This window comes from Lissotriton helveticus, chromosome 5_1, assembly GCF_964261635.1.
Source record: "Lissotriton helveticus chromosome 5_1, aLisHel1.1, whole genome shotgun sequence".
NCBI classification, from domain to species: domain Eukaryota; kingdom Metazoa; phylum Chordata; class Amphibia; order Caudata; family Salamandridae; genus Lissotriton; species Lissotriton helveticus.
Genome location: NC_136065.1, coordinates 839,185,204 through 839,199,253, shown reverse-complemented (window position 1 = coordinate 839,199,253; position 14,050 = coordinate 839,185,204). Strand labels below are relative to the sequence as shown.

General features: G+C 43.9%; 1 protein-coding gene across 1 annotated transcript; it reads right to left on the bottom strand.

The window, feature by feature from the left end:
* Window positions 1-1,373: 1,373 nt before the first annotated feature.
* Window positions 1,374-13,754, bottom strand: ADIRF (adipogenesis regulatory factor). Its single transcript, XM_078643301.1, has 3 exons — window positions 13,605-13,754; window positions 3,644-3,706; window positions 1,374-1,652 (listed from the first exon to the last, which is right to left on the bottom strand). Exons 1-3 carry the CDS (start codon window positions 13,669-13,671, stop codon window positions 1,558-1,560), a joined length of 225 nt encoding a protein of 74 aa, XP_078499427.1. The 5' UTR covers window positions 13,672-13,754; the 3' UTR covers window positions 1,374-1,557.
* Between the last annotated feature and the right edge of the window lie 296 nt (window positions 13,755-14,050).

Below are 14,050 nucleotides of genomic sequence, written 5' to 3'. Positions count from 1 at the left end.
CACATACGGTATACACACCAAAAGAGCAGTAAAGCCAGGGACATATACTAATAAACTGAACAAGTTGACATGCCAGAGTCACAAATGTTGGATGCATACACAAAGATATCTTGTCAATCAATCCCTTATGGCGCCGAATTAACAACACATGTATAACCTGTGTGACAGTTATTGTTTCATACATATCATCCTTCGTCAGAGGGATTTTGTTCTACGTCCAACAAGGAGTTACCACTAGTCTAGTATATCCCATGTCGATTCCTTTTGTGACTATATCAAACAACATAGCAACTTAATAACTAGCACCCTTAATTTTTCTGTCATTGCACCCTCTAAAGACGCTCATCTCCAATAAATCTACTGCATTCTTTTTACTTATCGCTTCAGGTGTATATCATACACTTATATCCTCAATGAAGCTACTGTAATGCCTTAGTCGGATTTCCCTTATACTATGCATTTTACGGCAGTAGCGCAAACATCAAACAATCTGATAAATCTTCTGTAAATGTATCATCCTTTCTTGCAATCATTATGCTGTTCCCCTCTGTATAGCTCATTCCTACATATTTTTCACCCAGCTTTGCACCTGTGGCTCCCTCTGTTTCATCCAGTGTATGCTATATGTCTTTTCACCAACGTTGCATCTAATGCTGCCAATTTTGATTCCATGCTACATTTCTTGTGGTTGGTAATGATGCCCAGCTGATATTACTTGTGTTTTTTTGCTGGAATACATTTCTTTATAGGAGGAGACGCTCTATGACTTGCTGCCAGAATCCAAGTAGTAATGGGTAGGACAACGTCATATGCAGTATGTTTTTCTGTGCATATGGGGCAACCTGCACCGCTCCCGGGATTTATTGTGTGCAATTTTTCCGGGATCAGACAGGTTCTCTGTAATACAGATTTTGGACTCATTTAATCCTGGCATTACTTAGAATGTTCTTAAGCTGTTGGCATGCCTTGCCCCATTCTATGTCAGAGATACGGGCCCAGAGAAGCCTCCCTCCCATAACCTTCGAGCCTCAAGCTTCTCCCCATCCCTGGCTGTCTTCAAATCGGCATGAAAGTTTGCCATCAAAGGTAAAAGTAAAATTACAAGATCTTATAAGGTCTACCTAAGTCAATTTTTTATTCTTTCAAACATTAATTCGCATTGAAAGAAAGATAAAGAAGAACCAGTTCAAGCGGTTAGCAACAAGAAGATCTTAACTAATGTTAGCTGCTGCTTTGTTGGAGATATTTCCAGTTCATTGATGCTTTTGCCTGTGTTTTTAAACATATCGCAGAATAATGATGAGAGAAAGCAGAGATCACAAACCACCCATATGACCGACTTTTTCTTAACTACTAAATAAGATTATTCAATGAACAATACAATATTTTTTGACTATTAGTCACAACAAAATAATTCCTGGCGCCAGATCTAATGAGGTTAAGCATATTTACTGCCTCCTACAACTAAACAATTCTGTATTTGCTGCTAATTTTTAATGCTGAGATTCCAATCCAAGCAACTATTTGAATCTTCCGGCATTTTCAAAAGACGAATGATTATTTCTTTCCCCATCCCCCGGATATTGCTCCAGGAAGCTGATCTTTGACTTGATTGCAGGTGTCTTCTGCTGCTTTAGTTCCTTGATCAACAACTGCAAAAACAATGAATTAACAGAGGTGAAACAAGCATCACAACATTCTAACAGTAGTTTAATCTCAGCTGCGATCAAGCAGAGACCGAGGAAAACTTATTCCGTACCTCTTTTAAAAAAAAAATCTATTAATTTTATTAAATTAAACAGGTAACAAAAACGTGTACGTAGTGATTTCTGGTCATTAATGGCAATGAAGTAGTCCAAGGAACCATCCATTTGTGTTATGTCCTATCATTATAGAGAGCTTATCCCTGAAATGAGATAGGGGTTCCTCTGTTACATTCATATGAATATCATATATGACCTATATGATTTAATCAATATACCTGGATTGGGGTTGATTATAATGAATACATTTTCTCTGTTTGCTTGTAAATTGTTTTTGATGTCCCCCATTTCATACACATTGGTTTCTTTCCTCTGTTGAGGAACTTTGATGGATTTCAAACACAGTTGTTTGATTTCTAATTGTATTACAGCTATGAAAGTATTTTTGCTTCTCTTTTTTTGTTATATAAATTGTGTTTTAGTATCATGTTTTACACCCCTGAAGATGTTCCGTATTACCAAAAGGAATGAAACACTTTGACTGTTATGTGTTTTCTTGATGAAGAGTAAAAAGACATTTTAATTGCCAATTTTGGACTTTTTGTAATTTCATTATACTTAGAAGTATGCTCTCCCCAATGGGATTTGTGGATTACTCCTGCAGATGTCTGTAGAGGTACTCGTATCAGCTGAGCACCAGGAGAGGGCACACTTGTGGACACAATTTATTAAAAGGACTAATCAGGGGTGTGCTGTGGTTTCTTCTTGGCCACAGCTGCTCACACTGTGTACTCATTTCTGCATGACATGGTATACCAGTCACATCATACTAAGTAGTTTATCTACCACTACGCATGGTAAAATGAACTTCTGATGTTGCCAGAGCCGAAAGCTCACCTGGAAAAGTCTGTGATGCTCCCACCACATTGTGAACATTTATGACGTTGGTAATACCGCTAAAGGTATGGACAGTTAATCTGACTTTTTAATGACGATTCTTTATCATTGCCCTCCTCCTACACAGGTTTTACAGTACTAATGCATATCACATAGTTCTAAACTTCTTGCATGTTTGTAGAAAATTGCAATAACATCTGAGCAAGCTTCACACGCTCTTTAAGGGGCTTCGTCCACTTAAGATTATGAGGATAAAGGGACTTTTATTACAAAGATATTTGGCCATTTATTGATACATAGGTCTGGGTACTTTTTTTACTTATTTATTTTCTTTATTTTTTTTAGGTCTGGGTACTTTTATGTTGAGAAATCCAGAAAACCTTTTGTGATTTTCACCTGAGAGAGACTGGTTTAATTAGAACATTTCCACAACCAGTTTCATGCAATAAAATGGCAAGTGCATTTTCTCAAATTTTGGGAAATTTCACCCCCCAAAAATAATTTTCAATTTCATCCTTCTCCAGTTCCCCGAAGCTTTTACAGGCATGAGACATTCAAAGATAGCACATTCAGAGGAATTTCTGCCCAGTGGGGATTACATGCAAATTCTGTTCTAGGCATCTTCCTTTAATATGCTTCCTAATTTGCAATGTATTGAATGTATTATGGTTTATAGAATGGTAAATGGTGCTTTTGAGGGTATAACTAAAGACAGGATCAATCATTGTGTTTTAGGTTCTAGCTTTCCACTCTAGGTTTGTGGATACAGTTGCTGTTTCAGAAGAAACATGTACCTGATATTAATAGGATGTAAATGTCTGTCAGTATACAGCTGGAAAGGGAAACCCTCTGCCTGTTGGTTTTAGTGTCAAATCTCCCTCTGACCAACAGTACCACTGATAAAAGAGTAAATAGCAGATCTGTTGGTGGCAACATTACAAAATCTAAAGGTACATAAAAAATGCATTTTGCTCACTTTGTTCTATTGCTTGTTGCATATTTATTTCCAGGGCTTACATGAAGATGGTACCAAACTTGCTTACCTTCTTGTACACATTTCTTGCCCTGATCAACACAGTCCTGGACAACCTGTTGTCCTTGCTTAGCTGAAGGAAAGAAATAAGAAAGTCTTAGTTAGACAAATCACATAGATTATTTTTCAGGTTTATGTTCTAGATTTTTCAAATAAGGTCTTAAATAGTTAAAGAAGTGAGTACAAAAATGTGGCAAAATAAATGCTGGCATGACTGGTAGGGAACTATCAGAACTTAAAATAATTAATTGGGCCCCGGAGAGTGGGATCACTCACATGACAATTAACCCTTCCATAGCACAGAATGTATGTGTTTCATATTACAGAACCTTTCTTTGCTAGAGTAAAATACAAAATTTCTCAGGTGAATCAAACCAAGGAGTTATTGAGCTGAAGGAATGATAAAGAACCAGGAGGGTTCACTGTATCCTCCACTCCAAACCACACCTCTTACACTCTCCTTGCTGGCTGGCTCTCGCTTTAATCCTAACCCCATCACATTCTGCTTGACTAACAACTGGGTCATTAGGAAAAAGTGGGAGAGGCCCTAAAAGTTTCCATGCTTCACCAATGCAGACTTTAACTAAGCTGGCTGGAGTGTTTGTGTGTGTTTGTATGTGTGAGTATGTTTGAGTATGTTTGTGACTTCCTGTGTATGTATAAGTACGTGCATGCTAATGATGCTGAACAGTGACATATTGTGGTCATTACTGACTTGTGGGTTTCCTGGGTTAATGAGAGTCTGTCCGTGGCACATTCTATCTATACGTGAGGTGGGTCGGGGATGGGAGTGTCTGTTTTTATACATTGCCTCTCCTTAGGACGTCTATGAGTCTGGGCCGGACTGGGAACCAAAACCGGCCCTGGCAAAGTGCTCGGCCGACCCCCCTCCCCCCGGGGGGGGGGGGGGTTGAGGGTGCGCCCGCACTCTTTGCCAGGGCCGGTTTTCGGCCAATTTTGTTACAGGGCCATTTTTGCAGCACTATGCTCAAAAACGGCCCTGTAACAAAACCGGCCCCCACCCATGCGGCCCACCGGGGAATTGCCCGGTGACGGAACAGCCAGTCCGGGCCTGCTTTGAGAGCCGACTGGCATAGAGAACATCTGCTTCATACCTTCACACTATGATCTGGTCATACTTTGAGAAACACAGTTGTTGAATGAAACATGGGAAATGTGAACATAGTGTGAGGATGATTACAGCATAAAACCAAACAAGATTGTGGCTCCTACCTTAGCTAGTTAAGACACCCAATTCCATACCTGAAGAAAATGTCAGGCGTCTCTACTAATACACTAGCTCCAGGTTCTGCTAAAGAACATCTTCACAAGGGAGTTGAGCCAGCTCAATTAATCACCAACTCATAGGGTAATCTGTGCAGTATGAGGTCCTGTGATACCCCAAGTGGAGTACTAAACTTTTATAGGTGACTCGGATGAGGGAGAAGGTCAGAAGAACACTGCAGCAGTGATATATTTTGGGATAGCTTCCTAGACAGTGGAAGTGTATTGCCTCCATTACTGTGGCTGGAGGTTGGACACCTGGACAATGAAGTGAGTGGGATGGAGAAAAGCTGCCCTGTGCCTTTAATTGCTGCTTCAGAAAGGTTAATGACCACCAGGTGCAGAGATCTCATACTCCCTTGAGCTCATTTGGTGGATACTCTTTGCTAGAGCAAACCCCACCCAGTTCGACCTGCAGTGAGAAGGAACACTCTACACAAATACAGGGATGGTGAGAAGAACACTTGCAAAGAACCAAAACAAACTGGTTCTGCAGCATTGGACGGTAACAAACCTTGTAGGATGCTTCCCAATGTTGCAAAAAAGACTAAACGTTAAAAGAGTTCTCTTCTTTCCCCTAGTTTACTAAGTGAAACATATTGGTGAACAGGACATTAAGAAAAGTGGGGTAGCTGAGTCAAGATCCTCAAAACAATTGTGTCAAATTCTGACAAAATTTGATAAAAAGTGAAAACGAGGGAAATCCACTAAAAGCCACTCAGAGAGGAAAAGGGATTCTTGTGTTGCATTGAGTAAAGTCCACTCCATTGTGTTGCTATCAGCAGATTATTACATCTTTTCCAGTGTACTGTATGCAAGTGGTCTGTGTACTCTGAGAAATGCATCACCTGTAATACATTCAGTGTTGTATTGACCACAAAGTGAACTTACGCATGGTATGGCCCTGCAACCAAATAATCCCATGTGGTCTGGGGCACAATTATGGAGTTTCACTCACACTACCATATGCTGCACTTACCAACAAAATGGCAGATTAGCCTGACCTTGTATTAGGAACTGCACGCTCACATTATGTTCTTGATTCAGTAGGATTCCAGAAGTTGCAATAGCAGTGTATGCACACAGAGATGCTCATTCATTACTGTGTGTATGTTGCTTTAGAAAACTGATGTTGGTTCCCATACAGCGAAGGAAACCTGAGGAGTTCCCCATTCCAACTACCTTAATTATCGCCTGTATAATGTTTAAGAACCCTTGGGTCCTCTCCGCAGCCATCTGTGCGGTTAATCTGGACTACAGGAACAGCAGGGTGGGGCTGAATGCTGTTCAGGCTTCTGGATGGCTCAGAAATGTCAGCTATTAAATTTTTGATTACCGGTGCGTGAAAGGTAATTCTGCCTCCTTGGCTGAGCAGGACATTAAAAAATGCAAAACCAGTGATGGACATGAGGAAGAGGGAGAATATGGATGCTATACACAGTTGAAACCTGCTAAATTTAGTACATCCACTAAATATTAATGATTGGAATGTTATATCAACAAATGTATGTACATACACAGTAGGTGTGTTCAGCACTCTTCTGAAGGTATAAAGAGGAAATCAGAAACAATGAACAAAATGGTGTGACAAGTGCCTAATTGGTAAAGAATGAGTGCCAGTGCCATAGCAAGACCTCTTGCCGCCCGTGGCGGCCCCTGCAAAAACATTGTTTGTTGGCGCCCCCAAAGACCACATCTACCACGGATTCCCTCACTACCAGCATTTAATAGTGCTCCTCAAGTCTCTATAAACACTCTCTCTCAGACTGATTTAGTTTTATAGATCCACTCATACCATTCTGCAGCACACATAGAAAGAGGAAAAAGCCTCTTGTGATTGTTTTTGTGCAGGAAGGTTTCTCTTCCTGCACAAAAACAATCATCCCCTCAATGCAGACACCCTTGCACCATGGTGCAAAGGTGCCTGAATTGGACCTCGGCAGCCCATTGTTCATCAGCGCAGGGGAAAAGGACCGGAGTGCGCCATATCTGATAGATACAGTACAAAAGAGGGTGGTGATGGACGGAGCATCTCAACCAATCAAACACTCACACCCAGTCAAAAGATCTGGGTTTGATCCATCACCGTTCTTTAGCCCACTCTGCCACCCCAGTTCAGACATGGCTATATGCAAATCAGTCTGACCCTGTGCCTCATGGGAACAGTCCAGCCCGAACTGCCAAGCCATGCCTTCCCTGGACCGGAAACAAGCTTCCGAGGACCGGTTTCTGGCATTCCAGCCGTCTTCAGCCCGGCTTGCTTGAATCCAGTGGCAAAGTGAGCAAGGGACTCACGTCTGAGCATACCCTGCCACACTTATGGCGGCCAAAGCGGTACAAAAGGGGGTGGTGATGGACGGAGCATCTCAACCAATCAAACACTAACACCCAGTCAAAAGATCTGGGTTTGATCCATCACTGTTCTTTAGCCCACTCTGCCACCCCAGTTCAGACATGGCTATATGCAAATCAGTCTGACACTGTGCCTCATGGAAACAGTCCAGCCCGAACTGCCAAGCCATGCCTTCCCTGGACCGGAAACAAGCTTCCGAGGACTGGTTTCTGGCATTCCAGCCGTCTTCAGCCCGGCTTGCTTGAATCCAGTGGCAAAGTGAGCAAGGGACTCACGTCTGAGCATACCCTGCCACACTTATGGCGGCCAAAGCGGTACAAAAGGGGGTGGTGATGGACGGAGCATCTCAACCAATCAAACACTCACACCCAGTCAAAAGATCTGGGTTTGATCCATCACCAGGCCCGGACTGGCCGTAGCGGGCACCGGGCAATCCCCCGGTGCGCCGCAAGGGTGGGGGTCGGTTGGGCCCCTGGGGGCCGTTTTTGATACAGGGCCGTTTTTGCAGCATAGCTGCAAAATCGGCCCTGTAACAAAATCGGCATGAAAATCGGCCCCAGCAAAGAGCTTGGCAGCACCCCCAACCCCGTGGAAGGGGGGTAGGGGGGCCGGCCGAGCACTTTGCCAGGGCCGGTTTTCGTTCCCAGTCCGGCCCTGTCCATCACCGTTCTTTAGCCCACTCTGCCACCCCAGTTTAGACATAGCTAGATACGGCACATTCCTGCCCTTTTCTTTTGCCGAAAGGGCAGCGCTGCTGGAAGGACTGCGGCGCTACCCTACAGCAAAAACTAATAAATTAGGCCATTTGTTTTCATGTGCTGGATACTCTATTCACTACTACTGCATATGCATTGGTATATGGGACTTTGTCACTTGCCGTTTGGCTGCGCCGAGTACAAAAGACACACAGACAACTCTTCTGTATGTACTGTCTTTGTGAATCGGATCCATGGTGTCTGTGAACGGATAAACAATGGTGGGTGTTTTTTGCTGTGCCTTTTCAGACATCACTGACTCCCCATACCTGAGCAGCCTTGCTGAATTCCTGCAGCAGGGTGTTGGTGGGTCTCTGTCCCCACCCGTTCCCCTGTAGGCGTCGGCAGTGTGGTTCCCTGCTGGGTTAGCCTATTGTCATTGTCCACTGGAGTCAAGCTATCCTGGATTTAGGCCCAGATCTCTGTACTGCGGTGAATGTATGACATTGTTCTGCATTCTGTCCATCAACTGTTGTTTTGCATTTGCCCCTGCTGGGTTAGCCTATTGTCATAGAGGGCTGGCTATCAGCACACTGATGGTTCCAAGTTGAGCAGGGCATACATATCATCATTGTTTTTAAAAAATGGCATGTTTGGCCTATTGGAATTTCTATAATGATGGCCCTAATGTTTTAACCAAGAAAGTTCAAATATATAAGTCTAGCAGATCCTTGTGCTCAGAGGAGGCTCGTTTTCTCTGCGTTCCTCAAATAAATTTTGCATGCAAGATGGGAAGAGCTTTCTCATTTCTTGCCCCCAATACTTGGAACAACTCACCCTTATATTTGAGGACCGAAACCACGCACCTCGGTTTTCAAAAGGGTTTAAAAACCTCATATTTGAACAATCTTAGGGGCATATTATCAAGCAGGGCGTTAAAAATTATAGAAGTTTTAGCGGCAGAAAACTGCCAATAAAGAGGCGGTAAAGGGCTTGATAATATGGCCTTGTGAATTCCAATAGAAACCCATGTTCTGGTATGAACATGGGCTTCTATTGGAATTCTCAAGGGCATATTATCAAGGCCATTATCGCCACTTTAGCGGCCGTTTTCTGTCGCTAAAACGGCGATAATTTTAACGTCCTGCTTGATAATATGCCCCTAAGTTTCTCACTTTTAGTGAGGAATTGGTAAGTGTATTTGGCTTTAACTAGTTAGCGCCAGGACACACTTGTAGGGTAAAGGATGTGCTTTATAAATACATATTATCATCATCATTAGGCAGAAGGGGACGGTCAGAGGGGGCCTTTGATTGGCTGCCTGTAGGACAGATGAGGTGGTCCATTTTCACCTCCTCACTTCCCCATCAGAAGCTGGTGGTGTCCTTCCCCATGTCTCCGGCTCCGGGGGAATGGGCGTGAGAGGCAGGCTGAGCTGCTGAGGGACACCCGACCTGGTGTCCTACAAGCAGCTTCTCTGAACCATGGCTCAGCAGCTCACATGTCTCTCAGAAGCTGCACGACATCTACAGGCTTATTATGATAGGAGTGCCTCTCGGGCTAAGGGTGATGTACGAGGGAGACGTCACTGCTGCACCACTCAAAAAAGTACTTTCCCCGTGTGCTCTGTAGATCGAAGCTTACAGTCCATGGAGAGTTGCTTAAGGGAATCGTGCTCCTGCTGGAATTATGAGGGCTGGAGGAAGAGCCGTGAACTATGATTGGCCTCTTTAAAAATAGCCTTTTCAATGCTGTCCCATTTCTGAAGCCTACCTCTATCTGGCGGGGTATTATTACCGGACGGTAGTGAATCTAGGTAGAAACATCTGAGTCAAATTAGAAAGAAGCACTGGAAATGCCAATAGGGTGGGCTTTCATGTGCTGCAGCCTGCACTCACATGGACACACTACTCACCCTACAGCCAGGCAGACACAGCTCTCACAGTCGCACCCTATATTGTGCACTCACATAGGCACTTTGCATACCATACACACACACAGACACACTGCTTACTACTGTACATTTGCACAGTCACAATGCTGACTACACCCATGCAGACACACCCCTCAACGTGCACTCACACAACATTCATACACCCCCTCACACCCTTCACCTATTCAGACAATCTCAATACAGCTACACAAAAGCACAACTCACAGTGCACTCATACAGACACACAACTCCCCCTGCCTCTCATCGGCACTTCTTTAAGAAAATGTGAACCGTGGTGTGTGATCTAGGATTCATCACGAGTTCTGGCTGCTCAGCTTAAGTGAGTAAGCTATAAGCAATATAGACACGTATCAGGGGAACACACCTGGAATATTATGTTATGTTAAAGAGTTTAAAGGCTCACTTCCCACCAGAGTAAATACGTTGTGCTACAAAGTCTATATAAAGGATCTCTGAGATAGGATTGATTAAAGGTAAAAGCCATGTCTTCAAGAGACATCGAAATGTAAAGTGCTCTTGGCATTTTAAATAAAGGTGGGCAAGATATTCCAGAGTGTGGATGCTACCATAGAGGGGGTTCTCCTGACAGGTGTTCAGCATAGCACCTACACGGAATGACTCCGCAGATCTAGTACATTAGAAGTCAGGAAAAATGGTGCTGCCCATAATAAAGCCTTATTGACAAGACTTCAGTACCATTAGATTTGGTAACAATAAACATCTGTTATTCATTGGCAAGACACCCAGTGTTGAAAGGGTGCTTCAAAGAACACCTTGAGACCTATTCACAAACTGCACTTTGTAGTACATTTAATAGTAATAAAATAGCACTACTTACATACTATAACGTGTTCTTTTAAAACCTATGTGTGGAGAACTTCGCCTATCCTATCTTTGCTATGCCCCATTTGCGAAGGTCTTCGCACAAATAGGTATGTGGTTTAGCAAGAAAAATGGGATATACCTGAGGGCCTGGCTGGAAATAGGGAGAGGGGCTGACTGGACAATGGGGAATGCTTACTGTATGACTAGTGTTGCTGACTGGATGAAAAACTCCTAACTGAAACTCAACACAGAGAAAACAGAAGTGCTGATCTTTGGCAACAACATCTCTCCAAGGACGAACTCCCGTGGCCCTCTGAACTACGACCCTCACCCACTCCGACTGAACATGCTCGCAACCTCTGCATTATCCTGTACAGCAAACTCACCATGAAAAGCCAGATCAATGTCGTCTCATCCACCTATTTTATCACGCTTCCATGCTCCAGAAAATGTTCAAATGGCTCTCCGTCAACATCAGACAAACCGTCACCCAAGCCCTAGTCAGCAATCGCCTGGACTACAGCAACACACTCTTACGCAGGTATCACCACTCACCTCCTGGAGAGACTGTCAACCATACCGAACTCAGCGGCCAGACTCACCTTCGACTCCCCAAACGGACCCACATCACCCCTCACCTGAATAAATTACACTGGCTCCCCGTACAAATGAGATGTCAATTCAAGATGCGGATTCACACCTACAAAGCCCTACACAACCAAGGACCAGCATACATCAGCCACTGCCTGAATGTCCACCAACCCTCCCTCTCCCTTGCACATATCCCACGCACCCACTAAAGCAACATTGGGGGGGCGCTCCTTCTCCTACCTCACTGCTAAATCCTGAAGTGACTTCCCCCTTCACTTCAGGACCGCCACCTCTCTCCTAGACTTCCGGAAGGCACTCAAGACCGGGCTGTTCAACTGAACCCAAACCAACCCGCAAGTATCTCAGCGACTGAATACCCTCACAGGGGATTAGAAGCACCTTATAAATCCTGTTTGATTTGATTTCACTTCTAAGTGGAAGGGCAGTAGGAAGGGGTAAGAAAATGCTTATAGACGGGTAAAGAGGGGCTTCGGGGAAGTGCTGGCACAAGCCAAGAACCTGATTCCAGAGCAAGAATACCTACCGAAATGGAAATCCTGTGCTTCCCACAACATTCCAGCACTGAATGCAATTCAAATCATTAAACCTTTACATTTACCTTCCATCCTTGCTTCATCATATTAAAACAACCTCTGCTCTGCTCTATTTGAACTATTTCGAGCTTTATAACCACAAAAGTTAGCAAAGACAGAAAAGATATGCACGTACCACTCCAAGCTCAGCTTCCCTCACTCCATTTTCTCTAAGTCTTGCACAGTTGGTCTTTGACTCCCTACATTTCCAGCACAACCTCTTTTTTTCAAAGCAATCAGGCTGCCTGGGAGTACAGCTAACCTGGACTTTTCTCACTCGCATCTTCATTTTTATCATCTGCTGGCAGCCACTTACACGTATCCTCATCGAACTTTCTGCTGCCTTTGATAAGTCCGACCAGTTGTTAAAACCACTGACTTTGTTGAGTTTTGACATTCCCTTCTGACTCTCCTCCCTTGCCAACCAATTGTACTCCGTGCCGTTGCTCTAGGTGCCCACCTTGCTAGAAATAGTCATACCAAAGTCACGTCCTTGGCCATCTCCTCGAAAAGCTATACACTACTTCCAACTGGGCGTTAACCCCTTCTTCTGCTTCTCCAACGTCCTCTTTGGCAACAGCAACTATATATGGTCCTTTTCATCCATAAAAAGGCTTACGTAGCTCAAAATCTTACTGGATAATCATGCATTGCCTAATGATTGTGCCTGCACCATATATACTTGTTTATTCATTACCCCAATTCTTTTTATTGCTGTTCTCTGTCCCTCCTTCCCCTGCCTACAATCTCAGGATATATTCAACAGAGGAATGTTCGTTCAGTCTTATTCTATCTCAACTACCACCTTGGCCTGCTACAAATGCTCAGAATTCACAAGATTTTCCCATCTCACCTTCCACTCTAGTAGGACTCTGATTAATGATATAGCCCTCAGTTAACTTGACTATGACAGCACTATCCTATCGGATCACCATATTTTCTATTCAATCTGCTATAGGAGCTCTGTAATTGTGCCTTCTGCGCTGCATAGATGTTTGTGCTCCAGTGATGTCTTCCATTTTTTACACCATGGGCGCCGAGTGCAACATGGCCCTATATATATTCCTCTTGCTAGTATTACAATGTGCCTATGCCCACTGCCACCTGCGGCACACCAGCCCCTCCAAACTCTTCATTCACAAGTCCAGTGTCATCTCATTACCCCCCAGTTCATCTGCACCATCTAACCAGTTTTGATGCCTTTCTTTAGTGGAAGTAAAACGCCAATGACCTGTGACCTTCTTTCTTCAGGAAAGCCTACAAAGCACATCTCTTGGACCTTACGAACCACTCCCACCTTGTCTCTTTTTTATCCCCCACCCCTGTCTTTTTTTTATCCATGATCGCTCCCACCGACTATACAAAGTACATACTCTAAGCCTGTTGTTACCACTCTAAGGATTAAAATAAAATGATATTTCTGCTTTCTCGCTAGCTTTCCCCTCCACATTTTATCATTTACTCTAATATGTCCTATAGGAAGCAACTTCTAAAAAGGATTATTGCTTGCCGTGCTTTTTGATTAAAACATTAACATAAATAAATGACAGACACGCATTCACCGGTGCATGGGTACCATAGATTGCAGACAGGGCAGACTCAACCATGCAGTATGCAAATGTCTCGGGGAGCCGCAGCGAGCAAGGTGACGTACCCCAAAATAACCCCCTACGTACCAGCGTCCTGAGCCTGGCTCCCGGCTTGCTTCTGGACGTCACCGAGACCCTTCTTCAGACCAGACATGATTGCCTCGTGAACCGTACTGCTATGTGCACCGAGGAAGGGAGACTGCCAGCTGTTTGTTCGGGTCTAACAAGCGGCATTAATATATAAAGGGAACGCCACACCCTGTGCCCACAGGCACGGGCGCAGTCATCATACCTGTTGTGAGAAAACCGAGCAGCTGGAGAGGACTGGCAGCTTCTCTGGGTGTGGCGCGTTCATCTTCTTTAGTATTTTTCCATGAGCTTGAGGCAATTGTTCTTGGCTCCTTTTCAGAGTACATTCCAGCTTGAGGTGCCCGTTTAAAAAAAATACAAAATGGCTTGTGTTGTTTTACCGTCAGTCCACCGAATGTGACGACAAACTTACAAGTAATCCCTCAATTCGATTTCCCTGGTCA

Excerpts from the sequence above, each read along its gene's own strand:
- ADIRF (XM_078643301.1), bottom strand. The coding sequence starts at position 13,671 with ATGTCTGGTCTGAAGAAGGGTCTCGGTGACGTCCAGAAGCAAGCCGGG. Across the intron at positions 3,707-13,604 it reads GAGCCAGGCTCAGGACGCTG|CTAAGCAAGGACAACAGGTT; the intron begins GTACGTAGGGGG and ends TCTTTCCTTCAG. Across the intron at positions 1,653-3,643 it reads CAAGAAATGTGTACAAGAAG|TTGTTGATCAAGGAACTAAA; the intron begins GTAAGCAAGTTT and ends TTGTTTTTGCAG.